The 18,140-nt window shown below is 45.8% G+C and overlaps 1 protein-coding gene across 1 annotated transcript in view; it reads left to right on the forward strand.

Moving 5' to 3' along the window:
- Positions 1-18,140, forward strand: part of PITPNC1 (phosphatidylinositol transfer protein cytoplasmic 1) — a 134,514-nt gene that overhangs the window by 80,173 nt on the left and 36,201 nt on the right. Inside the window, exon 6 of the mRNA XM_088028183.1 lies at positions 6,660-6,755. Within this exon, the coding sequence (XP_087884309.1) occupies positions 6,660-6,755 (96 nt within the window). The remainder of the gene's footprint in view (positions 1-6,659; positions 6,756-18,140) is intronic.

Raw genomic sequence — 18,140 nt, forward strand, 5'->3', positions numbered from 1 at the left:
GCGGAGAAATGTTTATGAAAGACCAAAGAAGACCATCCTTTTTTTTTTTTTTTTTTTTTAAATCTCTGTCTTAATGGCAATTGGAAGACAAGTTGCATGCTCTTGGGTTGGAACGTACTTATGAAATAGTCACCATTGGGCGCCTGGGTGGCTCAGTAAGCATCTGCCTTCGGCTCAGGTCATGATCCCAGGGTCCTGGAATCGAGTCCCGCATCGGGCTCCCTGCTCTGCGGGAAGCCTGCTTCTCCCTCTCCCACTCCCCCTGCTTGTGTTCCTGCTCTCGCTCTCTCTCTCTCTGTCAAATAAATAAATAAAATCTTAAAAAAAAAAATCTCCTTCATCATCATAACTTAAAAAAAAAAATAGTCACCATTGAACTGTGTAGGTGTGAAAATGTTCTTGGTGAGAAAACCGGTATAGATGGGGTAACGAAATGATGGTTTGCCTTGTCAATAACTTGGACTATTTTTTCATCCCAGCCATTAGTGCATTTCGGTCTCCGCCCACCAGGTATGCTGCTGATAGATAATAATCTATCAACCCTATATACCTAATGTGTTAACCCAGCAACTGTTATCGCCTGCCCTCCACCAAACCGGTGGCCACTTTGCAAATGTAGAGCATTAAAATGAAAACATTGTTAAAACAGTCAGTGTGCTTCCAAGGTTCCTTCTTGTTGAACCTGTTCTTTATTGGTATGCCTTGGTCAGTTGCTTCCCCTGAGACCTCCTAAGTGCAGCAAAATGAAGTTAGAGGAGAACAGTGGCTTCGCTGGGATTCTTTGCCCTTTAATCATATCTGAAGCATAAAGCAGGATGACTGGTAGATTTTTCTCAATCCCTACTAATCACCCACCCCTACCTTGTATCCTTGGTAGCTTGGGCAGATGGCGGGAAGATAAATAAGCATAGCTACTAAGCTTGGATCTTTTTTAACCCTTCAATTAAAAAAAAAAATGGACTTTATTTTTTAGAGCAGTTTCAGGTTTACAGAAAAATTGTGCTGAAAGTACAGATAGTTCTAATCTAAACTTGAATCTTAGGGGTGCCTGGCTGGCTCAGTCAGTAGAGCCTGAAGCTCTTGATCTCAGGATCCTGAGTTCAAGCCCCACTTTAGGCACGGAGCCTACTTTAAAAATAAATAAATAGGGGCGCCTGAGTGGCTTAGTTGTTCAGCGTCTGCCTTTGGCTCAGGTCATGATCCCAGGGTCCTGGGATCGAGCCCCACATTGGGCTCCCTGCTCAGCGGGAAGCCTGCTTCTCCCTCTCCCACTCCCCCTGCTTGTGTTCCTTCTCTCACTATCTCTCTGTGAAATAAATAAAATCTTTAAAAATAAATAAACAAACAAATAAATAAGCTTGAATCTTAAACCACAAAAGTAACCATGATAGAGAAAAGGGATGCAGAATCCATGATTCCCAGAACTGTGGATTTCTGAAAAGCCACTGTACCCAGTGCTGTCCCTCACTGGACTGTAACAAGAGAGATTTCATAGTTGAGAAAGACATCCCTGTTCAAGGAAGAAATCTAGAGCATTGTTAAAACACATTCCATATTTATCAATGTACCTTTCCCTTCTGAGTTATGACCACATGACTCATGTTAAATATGGGGTATCTCAGGGCTCCTGGCTGGCTCAGTTGGTAGAGCACGTGTGACTCTTGATCTTGGGTTTCTAAGTTTGAGCCCCATGTTGGTTGTAGCGATTACTTAAAAATAAAATCTTAAAAAATATATGGGGTATCTCCCTTTCTCCATCCCACCCACCTCCACGTATACTCTCCTGGGAGAATCATTTTTAAGAATGGAGTTGTTAATGGCTACTCTACAATAGTTCATCAGATGGGTTTATTGTACTTTACATAGCTCTTCTCCCATAGTGGGATATTTAAACTGTTTGTTTCCTTTCTCTCTCTGGTTTTCTTTTCTTGCTATTATAATAATGTCAGGATGAAAGTCTTTGTGCATAAAGCTTTTCCTTTATTTAAGATTCTTAAGATAAATTCTCAAAGCTTAAGCTTGCTAGGTCAAAGTATATTAAGATTTTAAAGGTGCTTCGTACTTAGTGTTCATAATGCTTTACAAAAATGGGAAGATTACTCTCTTTTTAGTTTGAATCTATAAGATAATATTCACTCAGGAGATTGCCTTCTGATTGTAGTATTGCTCAGTTCATATCAAAAGGAGTTTGTTTATTGAGTGCTCATAGCCTGTTGGGGGTGGGGGGAGGTCAGGAGAGTCAACCAGATTGGCACTGAAATCACTGCAGATGATCCGAGGGTGGGCATGTCCCAAAGATGGGAACATTATTATAGGGGATCTAGGGAAAGTACCAAGATTAACTCCCAAACCCAACTCCCATCTCAGAAGGGAACAGCTTCTGCCCAAGAAGTTCCCAAGACCACCAAGGTGCATAGCACCTGTGTCAGATGCAGTCCTGGTGGAGCTTTGGCTTGACGTATCAACAAGATGCACCTCATCATAAAGCTATCTCAGCAGATCTCGTATTCCAGCTCAAAGAGCCAGTGGTTTGACCAGAATTCTGCCAGCTCCTGCCATTGCTACTGGGGAAGCCCAAATGAATGAACTCTTGCTATTTTCCTCTGGGGCCTGACTAAGCCTCTGACCACAACGGTGTTGGCTTAATTCTGGATCATGCCCTTACACTGAGCATGAAAATTAGACTGTTTTACCCCGGGTATGGCCTCTGATTATGCTACATCATGACCACCACCCCTGTTCCGTTTCTCTGCTGCAGCCCTCTGTGCACCACCCACATCAGCTGGCTGTAGAGGGAAGGGGCAGAGAAGGAACAAGCCAAAGAGCAAGGCACAGGCTGCTAACATGACCCAAAGGTCACTCAACGTCATAGACATTTTAACTGGAAAGAATTGTAGTGGTCACCTGGGTCTCTCAGTCACAGCCTCATTGGCACCACAGATCTCTTGGATAATCATATGAAAGTGATTGCTCCAGAAAATTATTGCTCCCTTGCTCCAGAAAAATACACGTCCCCAAATTTTGGGTACAGTTCCAGGATGTTTCACAACTTCCTGGTACCCATCCATCTAGACGAAGCCTTTTATTTTCAGGTGACAATATGGAGACCCCAAGGAGGAGGTGCAGGGTTCTTGCCCAGGGTCACACAGGGGAGATAATCCAATTCAAATTCAGCTCACCTGATTACCAGTATAGGCCCTGTCAGCCAATACTGTGAAGTTTCCACTCTCTGTTGAGCCCTCTTTTGAGAATGACGGAAAGTTCGGGCCTGGTTAGTACTTGGATGGGAGAATAATGGAAAGTGAGGGTGCTCACAACCAAGGAAATAGAACCCCCACTCATAAAAGGAAACTAAGATCAATTAGTAAGAATATTCCTGCCATAGATTCCTCTTTGGAAAGTAAAAGCTAATACCATCCATTAATTCAGTAGGCAGTTAATGAGCACCTACGAGCATCTCCCAAAAATCTCTAACCGTTGGGAGATTAATGATTTATTGAAAATTAGAACTCTTTATAATCTCAAGCCTGAAGAGAGTTTTCAGTCTCAAGCCTCAAAGTGATTTTTTTGTGGCTTTGTTCAAGTGCTGGGAGCCCCGCCCTGAAATGGGTGAGGCGGAGGTACTTGGTAGTTCATCTTCAGTGCAAAGGAGGTATCATGTTAACGAAGGAGACCAGAATCCCAACTGAAGGGGACCTACATACATTCTCCTCCTATTATTTCGGCTATTCAACAAGGCAGAAAAGTTCCCAATTTGGGGGAAGTTCCCCAACTCAGCGACTCAGATCATACATTTTCTTAGTAGCAGGAAGAGAACCAGATTCCAGTTTCGTCTTTCTGGAAAGAAGCAGGAAGCACTTCTGACTGATATTTATCTTCCCGGTTGGGTGCCAAGAGGCAGTTTTTTGTCACAGGAGGAGCCTAGTTGTGAAGGCTGGAGACTTGCCCTGAATCTGAATTTCTCTACTGACTGTCGTGTGACCTCAGGCAAAGCTCTTTACGTCTTTGAGCCTTGGTTTTCTCATCTGAAAAATGAGAATTTTCTCAGCTTTCTTTTCGGTCAGTGTTCTGATGACGATGTACTTGTTGACTCAACAGAAATGCCTCCCCTCCCTGGCTTCTATAGTCTGTTATTTCTTTGTAGCAAATACTTCATTCTGCATCAGGGCCTGGTCAGGAGGCATAAAGCACACAATAATTTGAAGAGGGCAGAGTGCAATATAAGGAATTACTCAACTTTGATAGGAGTAACTGTATAGATGTATAGAGAACTCCAAAGGATACCTAAGGCTGAGGGAGAAGACACAAGGAAGAACAAACTTGGAAGGGGCCCCTGTCCGTGGCTGGGGCTGAGACTTCACTGGATAAGTTGTGGTCACAGTCCACTGGTTGGTGGAGAAGTTGGCTGGGTTTCCTGGACCAGAGCTGGTCCACAGTTGCTAGGCAGTGGCAAACAGCCCACTGGGCGCTGGTGAGATGAGACTTTTGGGCAGGTGTGTAGAGTCAGAGTGCCACGACCACTGTGAACCCTCGAGCCCATGGTGGTACATGTGGAAGGCCACGATGAAGGCCAGAGCTGCAAGGTCACCAGGCCACCGTGCACTCTGGGCATGCAGCTGAGACAGAGCACCACGCAGTGTCCCCACTGACGGACTCTGCAGCAGGAGAAGGTCCAAAACCAGGAAGAGAAACCTCCTTCTTCCTGCAGGGTCCCACCAGTAAATGGCTTCAAGTCCTGCTTGCTGTAAAGCAGTGCTTCCAGGGTCCAGTCCATTAGCTCCGAGCAGAGACTAATGGGTTACTTTGCAGCTGAGAGGCAATAATATGATAACCAGTATAATAGGTGATCAAAAATGTTTGAATTAAATTAGGAAAAGCCACACAATCTGTCAGTAACTCCCTCAGCCCCTGTTTATTTCCCCTTCTTTCAGTCCCATAAATTTTACCACCAGTAAATGTCAAATCTCTCTAACTTCTTTTGTAATTTACTCTCTTGAAGCTCATTTCCCTTTGAGGTGTTCCATTTTGTTTTGTTTTCTTAATGAGGCACGTGTCTTTCTTCTCCTGGCACACACTTAAAAGAGACTTGAGTAGAGGGGGCGGGGGAGGGGAAAGGAGAAAGGGGGAGAGGTGGAGGAGACCAAGGGGGAGAGAGAGACTCTCATAAACAACCTGAGACTCAGTATTTCATTTTACAATTTATTTCTCCACTCAAACTTGAACTCTTTTCCCCACAGTCTCTCTGTTTCATTTCAGAGCTATCCACCTGTCCTTCCTAAACACTCTAGGAATGTCCCCAAGCACTTGACTTCAAGTGGCAGTGGAAGGAGCCAGAGCTGATCCGAGAACCCGTCCTTCTCTCTTTTTAAGGAAAACACAGTGGCGAACTCAGGGCAGACTGGGCAGTCAGTCTCCTTGGACAAGTCTGAAGAGTCCAGTCTCTGACCATTTGAGAAGAAAATAGGCAACAGAGCAAACATCAGACCTGGAGCATAAATACCAGCACAAATATTATTCAGAAAGTATTTGGAAAGGACTAGTAGTTTCGAGAATCAAACCAGGGAGAGCGTGGCGTTGTAAAGGGCCCTACACGTGCTGTCCTGTGGGAGATCATGTTATTAACAGGCACCGAATTTGTGTCAAGACAATGTTCTTAGGCATCAACCATCCTGTTCTTCCAAAATATTTCACCGAAGAATCAGATTTAATTAGTGTTCATGGTTGATTCCCCTGCAGGAGTTAGCCAAACAATGAGGTGGGGATACAGCTAAGACGTCTTCCAAGGATGAAGTGGTTTTGCAAACGTAATCTGTTTACCACCCTTCAGGAGGGCTGGGAAGATCATCCCTTTATATCAGAAAAATGGCAATGGGAAAAACTAGAGGAACTTAATCTTTCCACCAAAATTTATGTATATATATATATGTGTGTGTTTGTATGTAGCTGTCTTCCATATTTCTTTGCAAGTGATGGACATCCTGGGGCCAGTGGAACCTAGAATAGATCGGCAGGGGGCTACCTCAGTTTCTCCCCAAGCTCTACCTTCTTACTCCTGCATGTTCCAAGGAAATCGTGCTCTTAAATGATCAAGAGTAATACATGTGTTTAGTCCTGCATAATGAGATTGTGGACAATCTTTATTTTCTTTCTGTTTATCTGTGTTTTCTGCAATGAGCATGTGTTGTTTGTGAAGTAAAACATATATAAAAATTTTAATGAAAAAAAAAAGCAACAACCTACATCTCTCTTCCATAAATCTTGGGCTCCATTACTGCTTGTTGTCTCCTCTCTAGCCAGACCCTTTGTAGCCTCTTCACTCCCCCTGTTCAGATGAACTGCCAAAAATCAGCAGACCTCATTTTTGGAAGGGACTTTTGGAAGAGATTCATTTCTTCGCTCTTGGACTTCTAAAAACAGACCACTTTTCCTTCTACCCCTCACCAAGCAGTGATTGATGCTACACCTGCCTCTGATGTGACAAAACGTAAGCGATGAATCAAAGCCTTTCATGATTCTTGCACATTCTGAGGCAGGCGGAAAGCACCAGCCAGGAGCACTGAGCCGTGTGAAGATGCTCTGCGGGGCACAGTCGTGCCAACCGTGGGCACCTTGAGGATACTCACATCGCTAACCTTTGATATGTTGCTCTGCTCTTTCAGATTTTTGACAATGAAGCCAAAGACCTAGAGAGAGAAGTTTGCTTTATTGATATCGCCTGCGATGAGATTCCAGAACGTTACTACAAAGAATCTGAGGTAAGCAGTAAATGGGGTGACAGATGGAAGAGATTCACTCATTCGTTCAACAAATATTTATGAAGTAAGTCCTAACCTGGGAGACTGTCATCCATCTCGGTGTTGATTCAATTTGATCTCACATCTTGCCAGATTATTTAATGCGAGTCTCACAGTTAAGTTCCTACTCCTCCAGGCCCTGGCTGCCACTCCATTTCCATTTAGATTTCCTGTCTCCCCCGCTCTGCCATCCTTCTGGACAGCAAAACATTCAGCAGGCTGAACCATCCAACATACCGGCCTCTGACAAACCGCAGCCATCTCTGACTTCCTGTTTTGCTGGGACCTGCGTGACCTGCCTCCCCATCTGCATGCTCCGTGAGGGCCGGGGCTGGGTTTTATGTGTATCTTTATGTGTAACACAAAGAAGATGCTCGCTCCGTGCTCTGAGTGGATATTGGAACTCCAACAGCTCATCTTGACACAGAACCTTTCTCTCAAAACAGGAAGTGCCTTCGAGAGGGTTTCTCCTTTTTTTTTTTTTTTCCCCTCTCATTCTTGACTGAGAATAAATTGAAGAGCATATCTTTTTCTGTCCCTTCCACCCTACCGGGATCCATGGTGTACCTCAGTCCAACCTTCTTATTTTACTGTTGGTGCAAGTCAGCACCAATATCCCGTTAGTATGTTACTAAGGGCTGCCGGCGAATGTGGGCAACCCCCTTGTAAATGACATCCCTGCCCCACAATGACAGTTGTTTAGCAATAGGGCAGCCAATCACAATATGTTTGGACTCGGGGCCCCAGTCTCGTCCTTGAGCCATAACACATGGATGGACCTTGACACTCTTCTCCCAGATTCATTAAGGCTGATTTAAGACATAATAAATAAACCTGTTGAAAATGAATTCCACTGTTCTACCAACTGGGCTCCCGATGTGGTTCAGACTTTTTTTACCCCCCTTCCAGATTTTGGGATTCTAACCTGGGCTTAGCAAATGCTTAGCTGCTTACTTGCAGGCGTGTGCTCTGCAGCTGCTGTCCCGTCTTCAAAAGACTGGGAGAGGCTGATGTGAATTACTCTCGGTTTGACTCAAAGGCTGAGCCTTTTAACGTCATCCGTTTACACTCCGCTCCGCAGCCAACCGCACTCATGAATTTTCAGAAAAACCCAGTGAAATGCTCTCTGCATAACTGAGCCTGCAGAAGAAAAGGAGAAACTTGGCCTCCCCTTGTCTCATTCTATGGAGGAGATACTTCTGTGGTTCCATAGCAAGTCCGCTGATACTTAACAGGGCTCTGATGGTACATCAGAGCATCATGCATCAGGTGAAGCTGCTCCCCATCACTTTCTCGGCTCCTTCGGCCTGGGTGGGGGCTGCTGTCCTCCCTGAGCATCCTGACCTCTTTGGGAGCTCAGGCCTTCCAGGAAGAAAACTGAACTAATTTCAGTGCTTCCTCTTAGATTGCTTTGGCGTGATCCCGCCTGGGACTCAGGGAGTTCCTTCCAGATTGGGTGGAAAGTCTTAGGATAAATATGGAATACTAATGACAGAATCAACAAGTCTCATTTCTACTCAGCTGATGCCTGATTCATCTCCTTGTGCTTTGTGCTCCCAAGAACCAGCCCTGGAAACCTTCTTTTCATTTACACAGACAAGCAAGGAGCTCTTACTTCATTCTTCATAGTCATTCATTTTTCTTGGTCATAAAGTGTTCTTTTCAAGTGTTCTTTTCAAAGGTGAATAATCATTCATCCAACAAATATTTACTGAGTCCTCAGTGAGTGTCACATACAATATTAAGATGGCAACACAGCAATGAGCAGAAGAGCCGCTGGGAGTCCCTTCTTCCCTCAGGATCCTTCCAATCTGGGAGGGGAGCCAACAATAGAGAATCATCTGAGTACAGATGGACTCAAAAGTCACCAGTGCCATAAGGAAGCATGCATGATAGGGAAAGAGACCATGATGGGGAAACCGAATTTAAGAGGATGGGATCAGGAAAGATGTTCTAGAAGCAATGACATACCGAGACCCGCAGGATGAAAAGAGCTGGGGCATAGTGCTCCAGGTGAAGGTAATAGCATGTGTGGCATCCCACGTGTGACGCACTTGAGGAATCAAAAGAAGATCAACATGGCAGCAGCAGCAGAAACGAAAGGACGAATGGCACAAAGGAGGTTGGGGCCATGTTAAGACTCTTCGATCTTATTCAAGTGCAGTGGAATGCCTTTGCCGAAATTAAAAGCTGTGCGTCATATGATCTGATTTGCGCTTGTAAAAGATTGCTCTGGGTGGAGAAGGGACTGGAAAGAAGCAGAGTGGAAGTCAGGAAATCACTGAGGTCATTGGAGTTATCTACAGTATTGGTTTTTCACATTATGTGGTGGCTTGAACTGGAGGGCTGGGAACAGATGGTTTTGAGGTATATTTTGAAGATAGAATTGACAGGGATTGGTCATGGACGGGATATGAAGATGAGAGAAAAGCAGGTGACAGGATGACCTTAAGGTTTAATGGCTTGGCCAACAGATAGACAGGGGTGAGAAGTGGAGTGGATTTCTGAGAAAGATGGATAGATTTTGTGATGCCAGCGAGATATCCAAAGCAAGTAGAAATGAATCTAGAGCGTAGATGAGAGATCTGGGATAGTGACGAATGTGGGAGTAATTGGAAAACGGAAGATATTTAAAATGCCGGAGATGAATGAGAGGGAGAAAGCATAAAGTATAAGCGGGAAATGAGTTCAGGTCCGAACATGAAGGGATGGCAGCATTTGGAGATCAGGAAGAGAGGATGGGGAGGCCCCACGAATCTACAAGAAACAAGAGAGTTGGAGGAGAGACAAGGAGAGTGCAAGTTTCATTCATTCACTCACCAAGGGAATGTGAGTTTCAAGGGGAAGCAAGTGATCCGTTGGACTGAGCACTGCCGTGAGGTCCAGTAAGACGAGAATGCAAAACCATCCTCTTAGAACAGTGGTTCTCAACTGGGGGCAATCTCACCCCCCAAGAATGCTTCCAGTCTGGAGACATTTTTGGTTGTCACAACTTGGGGATGCTACCGACAGCCAGGGGTGCTGCTAAACACACTATAATGGACAGGACAGTGCCCCCTCCCCCACCAGGGAATTATCTGGCCCCTGATGTCACTAGCACTGAGGTTAGGGACACCCTAGGGAAACCCTGCCCCAGAGCATTAATGGAACTTGGGATTCAGCTCTTCCACTCAGAGCCGCCCCTGCCTGTCCTGGAGTCTCAGGGTTTCTTGGCAGCTATGGAAGAAAGGGGCTCCAGAGGGCTCAGTTCTGCACACTCTCCATCAAGTACTGCCTCCCAGAGGATCACCGGCCTAGGCTGGGGGTGGAATTCTTCCTTACCTGCCCTAACAGTTAGACCACAAAGGAATGACATAATCGGGAGTATGCTGCGTAGGACTCCCTTGTGACCCCAGCCTCGTATCATTCGGCTTCCAGAATCCAGACTGCATAGCAACCCAGCTGAAGGGAGAGAAGAATTTCCTAGGCAGTTTTGGTCATGTGTCATCAGCCAGGCACTGAGAGCAAGGGAAACAACCGATTCAGAAGCAAACCATTTCCAAATAAATTTCCACTGGGCACACTGTAGATAATGAACATCCACCTCCCCACTGCAAGAGTTTTCTTGTAAAATGACTGACCTGGTCATTTTCTGCTTAAAAGTACCCTCACTGGCTGGGAGGAAGCCCAGTCCCTGAGCAGGGCCCTCTGCCTTCGCCACTCCCTGGTCCTCCCCACCTCTGTGCCACTCAGTTGGGGATCTTCTCCTCTGGGGCCTTTCCTGGGCCCCCCCACTAACCCACCCACCGTTGGCAGAGCTTGCTCCTCATATTGTCTCACAGGTCTGTCACGAACCCCATGAAAACAAAAGCTGTCTACTCCAGCACCGTACCTCCCCAGCTAGTACAGCAGCAGCCCAGGGCAGATGCTCACACAACGGTTGTTGAATGAATAAGTGAAAGCTGGGGGCCTTGTTTTTTTCCTTCCAGCAGCAACAATTTCAGAGCAAGTGCTATCAAAGAAAATGAATTTGTTACCATTAAGCTAACAGTTGTGAATCAGAGTTCTTTTTTTTTTTTTTTTTTTTATCTGAGGCATACAGCTTTGCAGGCGTTTTCTTCCAATCCATCTTTGTAAGTTGACTATGTCAGCATCATAAAGAGGAACACGTTTTCTGCAGAGAAAGCTAAAGCGCTGGTGGGCTGGCTCTGGTGTGAGATTTTTGATGCTTATGCATTCAGACCAGGGCTATCTGGGTCAGTCGTCTCCTCCCAGCTCCGGTCACACACACACACCGCTGTCCGGGCCGAGGCAAGGGACTGAAGCGCTTGCTTTTCTCCTTCCGTTTCTCCCTGGAAACCTCCGAGTCACACGGGAGGCAAGAAGGCTTCTCTCATTAGGGTGACTGGAGCTGGGAATTTTCCTCTGGGTGTCCTCTACCTGGCAGAACCTTGTGCTACCACTAACCGGATATTCAGAAGGACACTCTGGGGACTCGGGATCAGCTGACAGCCCCGCGCTCTCCTCGTTCTCATTTAGCAGGGATGCTGTTTCCTAGCCACAGCGAGGGTCTGAGCGCCAACTCCCAAGAGCCTCTTAACCTCAGGTTCTGTTCTCATAACCGTTGGTGGGACTCGGCAGGGCAGCAACTCTGTTGTAGAAAAGAAAAAAAAAAAGTGTGATTTCTCAGAAACGGGGAGCACCTCCGTTAACCTTAGCACAGCCCTGCCAAGGCCCAGCCCCCATCAATCACAAAGCGCTTTGCACCCAGTGACATTAGCACCCCAAAGCAGGAGAGAGGAAGTGAAGCCAAAACCTGAGCAGGCTGTCCTTTCGAGGCAGTTGATACGTGGCTTCTTTCCTCGGCCAAGAGTCCCATCCCGACCCTTTCACGCTCTGCCAAGACTTCAAGGTGAAGATCCCAGCTCAGGAATGAGGAAACCCCATACAACAGGTCGTAGGGCGTCTACAGAAGACACAAGCTGCGAGCCCATCCCTGCAAAGCAGAGTTGGCAGTTTGGGGGCACGGGAACAAGTCTCGACACCCAGCCCACAGGACCAGTCCAGCCAGGACAATTCCAAAGGTCAGGCGTAGCGAGCTCTAACTCAGAGGCCATTGGTGTTGGCTGAATGTGAAGTCCAGCACCCTGCCTCCTTGATTGACCAGAGATAGTGGTATCGCTGTTGGCCTCCTAGGTGTTGCCGCCCACAGATCTCCCCCAGGGACACAAATGTGGGGGGGCATGTGGTTCTACATGTTCAGACATGACTTCGCTAGAAAGCAGGGGTGAGTTGGGGGAAAAGTAATCACTCAGTGGAGGGAGTCTAGAAGTAGAGGACTTTTTGGTGCTCTGTTGTGTTTTGTTTTGTTTTGTCTTTTAATCTTCACTGATTTCCCTAAAAGCAAAGGGGAGTCTCTAGACCATTGGTTCTCATCTGGGGGCAATTTTTCCTGCCGGGGTACATCTGGCAGTGTCTGGAGATATTTTTGATTGTCACCACTAGTGGGGGAGTGATGTGCTTCTGGCATCTAGTGGGTCGAGAGTCCAGAGATGTTGCTAAACATCCTCCAACGCACGGGATAGCCCCCACAACAGAGAATGATCTAGCCCCTGATGCCAGTAGTGGTTCAGTCAAGAAACCCTGCTGTAGACCAGTCCAAGGAAAAGAAATTCAGTAAAACCCATTAGTAGCAAGACTCCTTAGTGAATTTCTTGAGTTTGCATTTGTGAAGGGCCTATTTACTGTGTGCCCAGCGCTGCTAGGCACAGAGGCTCTGTCTAGTCTCTAGTCTCGTCTCTACTACGCTTTGAACTTGGTCTTCTTTTTAAGATGATAGAAATTCCTCTTTCCCTTTATTTTGGGGGATGTCAAAGAAGTCTCCCTCTTCCTAGTGATAAGTAGAGCATAATCATGTTAATGGGAAAATTTACAATGTTTGAACTCACGTAGAGACAAAGGGAAAGGCTAACTGTGAGGCAGTCTTAGAAGTGCGGACCCCTGACATGGTCTGATTGAATTAGGAGAGTACAGGGGAGGTTTTAGGCAGAATTTGATTTAGAGCATTCCCCTCGAGTTGGATGTCGAAGGAGATGCCTTTGAACTCAGTCCCTAGGCCCCTGGATTCTAGAGTCTTCCCGGACCAGCAGCCAGTCCATTGGTCACACGGATCTAAACATCTGTGGAATTCTCTCTTCAGGGAGAAGGAACAGAACAAAGAGAGAAACATCTGACTTTTCCAATAACGGCCAAGGATGAGAGATTAAATGGCTGTTTGCTAAGTACGATGGGCCCCAGAAAGGGAACAGAGAGACCAAATGAGTAAATGTTGTCATGCTCAGTACCCTTTGGTGCGAAGTGCTTCATCCAAACTACGCCACTCCCTCCAATGAAAATACCATCATTTTGGTCTTCATGTTGATGACGGAGGGTGGTAAAAATTTTCAGTGATCTCCAAATGGCCAGATTTAACCCAACTGCCTCGTGCTGGGCCATGTCATTGAGTTGAGTTTGCTGTTGTGCTGTGACTGTCGTTTCCCACTTTTCCCTCTGCCCATCTGTTTCTTTCTGAGAGTAACGCAGCTGGTTTGTGATGGGTTCCAACACTGGGGCCGGCCGCCTCTGGGTAGTCAGGGGACTGAGTGTATCGTTGGCTCAGAGAGAAGGAGGGACCCTCGGCTGCCCAAGGGCTTCCTGATCCTAGACCCTAACATCATCAGCTGCTATATCGCAGGCCCCTGAGCCCCCTCCTTGGCAAGGTCTCCGTGAGGCCAGTGCTTTCGAGAGGCAAGCACTTGGAGGGGGGAGCTCTGGAAGTAGCCAGAGCAGCAGATGAAAAGGGGTAAAGTGGGACACCCTCAACTTTAAGAAGCCCGTGATCCGGTTGGGAGGAGAAGGTATCACAGCGTAAAAGGCTAAGGAACAGCTGGAGGCAGTGGGAGGAGTGGCTTCACAGGAAAGTGAGGTTTACTCCCCGGAAACTCTGCTGCATCCTCACCACACGATGTCGAGGAGGGGGCAGCTCTATGGACAGACGTGGTCAGGGCCAACTTTATAGGAGTGGCGTGATCTAAGTTGGGCCTTGAAAAAATGACGAGCTTTGCTCTTTGTTCATAAAGTAATATGTGGTCCTTATAAAGAATTCCAACATATAAATAGGTAACATCGAAAAAACCAGTGTCCTAGGATGCCTTATCACAGAGATAGCTGTTGTTAAAGTTGGTGTTCGGATGTTTATACTTAAATGCGGTGCATAAGTAATGTTATTTTATGAAGATAAGCCCACACTCTGCAACTAGACCACGCTGTACCACTTTGCAATGTGCATTTTTTCATTAACAGTATAAGCTTGCCATCTTTTCGTGGCCACAAGCGTATCTCTAGCAGGTTTTGTAATGGCTATGTAATGTGCCATCGTACAGTTATGCCGTATTTATGCCATTCCTCATTTGGTGGACATTTAGAGCGTTTCCATTCTCATGCTGCTGTAGTACAGTATAGCCTCTCAGACGATATCTTGTAGTATTGTCTATATCATTGCATCTCACATGGTATCTTTTCTGTGTTGTTCAAATGTTTCTGTCGATTAAATTCAAAAAGTGAAGCTGTTGAGTCAATGGGTATGTGGATTTCAGTCTTCCTAGATATAGCCAAGCTGCCCCCATTCCAAAACTATATTAAATTACCTTCTGACCCACACTTCCATGGGAGCAAACTGAATTTTGAAGATCAGTGAGACTGATGAGCAGGGTAAGTGAGGGCGGAGGGAATAATCCCAGTGCACGTTCAAGGGTCGGTGAATAACTAACTGTCTGACCGAGGCATAAGGCCTTGAATGCCAAGCTAAGGAATTTGGATTTCATGCTGCAAGTAGCAGCGGGCTTTCAAAGCAGGGGTCACCAGCTGCCATGCAAGGGGACTCCATTCATGACCTCACCAGAAAGGCTAACTCTCTCAGGGGATGGTGAGGGCAGGCCTCTGGATGCCAAGAGGTTGGGAATCCTCCAACTCCATCAATCTCCTTCTTTCCCTCTCCCTCTACCCCTTTCATGAACAAGTAGCCTTCAACCATTTCACCAGCCATAGTATTTCATTAATGAACAGAAACTTCTGGAAGGAAAAAGGCATTAAACAGCAGTCCAGCCCTCAACAACCCTCATTTTTCGACCAATAATCAGCAACTCACTTCCCTAGGAACAAATAGGTAGTCTCTTTAGGATTTCTTCCAAACAAAAGAAAGCTAGGTCACCAAGTCTCACCAAAGTACCATGCCTAGGGCTGATTCTTAAAACCACTGCTATTCTTTTGGCCTAACTATGTGGAGCTACTGCAGTGTTTTAAACAAGGCCAAATTTACGAGGAAAACAGTAGTGCCCAACTCCATCCTAGAGAAAGGGTGTTCAGTATTTAATTTTTCAAGAAAAAAAAATTTAACTGCTGCAGTAATTTGCATGAATGAGGTCCCCCAGAGCTCAGTGCCCAGAGTAGTAGTTGCAGATCTTACCAATTGGATCTGATAGCGAAAGGCCAGACCAAGTATGTCAAACAAAATTGAGGCAAATGAATTCCTAATACCAGACAACACCAGAGATTCTAAGTCTCTGCTAGGAGTGGGGTTGCTGATTGTGGCATGGGATCATTGACTCAATAGAAAAAGTCCTTGGGGAAATGGCCCTATGTCCCAACAGGAAGGACTCATCCAAGCAAAACATCCATAAAAGGGAGAAACAGTTGGGCTTGTTGTAGAGGGATCTATGCAAGAGATAACCTCTAGAGCCTATGGATGGGGATTCCCACCCATGCTTTCCATGTGAAAATGACTCGACCCTACGGTAATAAGGGGCCCTTGGCTCTGTATCGCCTCCCAAGTGATTACAATCATTGCACTGCATCACCACCAATTACTTTATCTTATGTCTCTTCCTTCCTTCAAATGAGTGGATGGAGAGATGGGGAGATGATGGGATGGGATAGGGTAATATGATGTGAAAGGCAAGGCATTAAAATGACTAGCACAGTCCCTGGCCCATAGTAAGCATTTAATAAATGTTCCCTACTCCTTGCTTGGGCTCTGGCGTTGAGATCTGCAGATATGTTGCTGGGATGATTGCTCACGAGAAACCATGTGTCTTCGGAAAGTGGCTGTTGTGATTGGTACTATGGGAATCTGTTTGCATATTGCTTTTTATTTGTTGGCATGACTGAATGGAGAAGAGAAACAGAGGGTTGGTTCCAATCACTCTAGTTCCCAAGATCGCAGAATCCTCTGTGGGTACAGTGAGCTCCTTCAGAAACTACAGCCATTTTTATTGCTGAGATTTTTCTTTTCAGTGGGTTGTTATTTCTTCTGTTATTATGTCACCTGAATTCAGAACGGCATGTGTCTCTGATACTTCACTTCTAAGAAACCTTAGAAGTTACAATTTACTGTTTGTTGTGCTAACTTCAGGCTGTCTGTGGCACCAAAGGCCCAAGGTGGTGCCCAAGGCAGTTTGGGCATTCTATCACTGTCCAACATTCTTACCAGGTATATATATATATATATATATATATATTTTTTTTTTTTTTAAGATTTTATTTATTTATTTGACAGAGAGAGAGAGAGATAGGGAGAGCAGGAACACAAGCAGGGGGAGTGGGAGAGGGAGAAGCAGGCTTCCCGTGGAGCAGGGAGCCCGATGCGGGGCTCGATCCCAAGACCCTGGGATCATGACCTGAGCTGAAGGTAGACGCTTAACGACTGAGCCACTGAGGCACCCCGTTACCAGGTATATTTTAGAAGAATAACATTTAAGTCTTTAAAAGAAGAAAGTAGGGGCCAAAAGGCCCAAGGGTTTCAGCCAAAAGTGAACAGATGGCAACCAAGCTCTTCTTCAATTCTATCTCATGGAGAATCTCCCTCCGTACTTTCAAGAAAACAGGCTTTAAATCCACAACTTGCTCAGGATTTGGACCAGCGGCATTGGCCTCTGCTATTTTTAGTTTTATTAAATGAAAACACCAGAATTTCTTGGCCCTTAGAGCAGTGTTCCCAAATCAGGTCAGAATCACCTTGGCAGCTTTAAAAAATGCAGATATCTGGACCCTACCCTAGACCTACCAAACCGGATGCAGGAAGATGGGACCCAAGGATTTATGTGTCATTGCACCAGGTTTGGGGAAATAGCCTCAGAGCAGAGCTTCCCAATCTTGTTCATGCCGTGACACATGTGGAAAATGGTTGGGTTTGATTGGCATATCAGGTAGGAGCTCCTGGTCAGAGATAACCCACCCCCAGGGTCAGGTGACCCAGTGTGCTTCCCCAGTGGCCAAGAAGAGCAGTATCCTGTCACCTCTGTTATTCAAGGTAAGGCAGCTCCCCCCAAGAGAGCTCCATTTCCTGGGTTCAAGTTTTTATGCCATTTTACTGTTACTTAATTTTGTGGAGGGAAAAGGAAATAGTAAGTTAAGCCTGGAAGACTGTCTATTCCCTACTGAGGGGAGGGGTCAATGCCTTTGAATTTCATTCCATCCATTGGGAATCTGATACCATCTGGGGAGTCACATCAATGTCTTCCTTGCCAGCCATTGGTGTTAATTATAATATACATTTGCTCAGTTTCTTCCTAAATTGCTTCTGAGCTGGGGACTGGCTTCAGATTGACCCTCATCTAAGTTAATTTCCTCCACTCTAAGACTGATCGGTGTCTGGCTCAATCTTGTCCAAGACTTTTCCCAGCTGGCTCTCTAAGACTTTGGCTACAAGTCTGATGATGGAGGTCGTATTTTTCCTCTTGAGACATGAGACTTGATCCAGTGATTCTCTCCTTCACTTCTTCTATTTATTCAGACTCCAAGTACAACTGTTCAGCTTCTGCTCCAAAAATATCCAGGAAAGAATACGTGCTATTAAATTGCCTATCTCCATCTTGTATTTTTAAGGGGCCCAGAGAAAGACATACAATTACTAGCTCATTAACTTGGGTCTTAGAACTTTCAACAGATCGCCTACAGAATTGCTAAACCCAGACAGAGAAGGACAAGACCTAACTTTTGAGGGGTGCCTGGGTGGCTCAGTTGGTTAAGTGTCTGCCTTTGGCTCAGGTCACGACCTTGGGGTCCTGGGATTGAGCCCCATGTTGGGCTCCCTGCGGGGAGTCTGCTTCTCTCCCTCCTGCTCCTGCTGCCCCTCAGCTTATGCTCTCTCTCAAATAAATAAATAAAATCTTTAAAAAAATAGCTTTTAGAAAAATAAGTCTTTGCTAAGTTGTTTTATTCAGTTTATCCTGACAATCCAATAGAATAGATATTAATTCGGGGCGCCTGGGTGGCTCAGTCGGTTAAGCGTCTGCCTTCAGCTCGGGTCATGATCCCAGTACCCTGGGATCG

The sequence above is a fragment of the Eumetopias jubatus genome, unplaced genomic scaffold (genome assembly GCF_037043125.1).
Source record: "Eumetopias jubatus isolate StellerSeaLion01/CBP00866 unplaced genomic scaffold, mEumJub1_p1.0 scaffold_10, whole genome shotgun sequence".
Classification (NCBI taxonomy): Eukaryota; Metazoa; Chordata; class Mammalia; order Carnivora; family Otariidae; genus Eumetopias; species Eumetopias jubatus.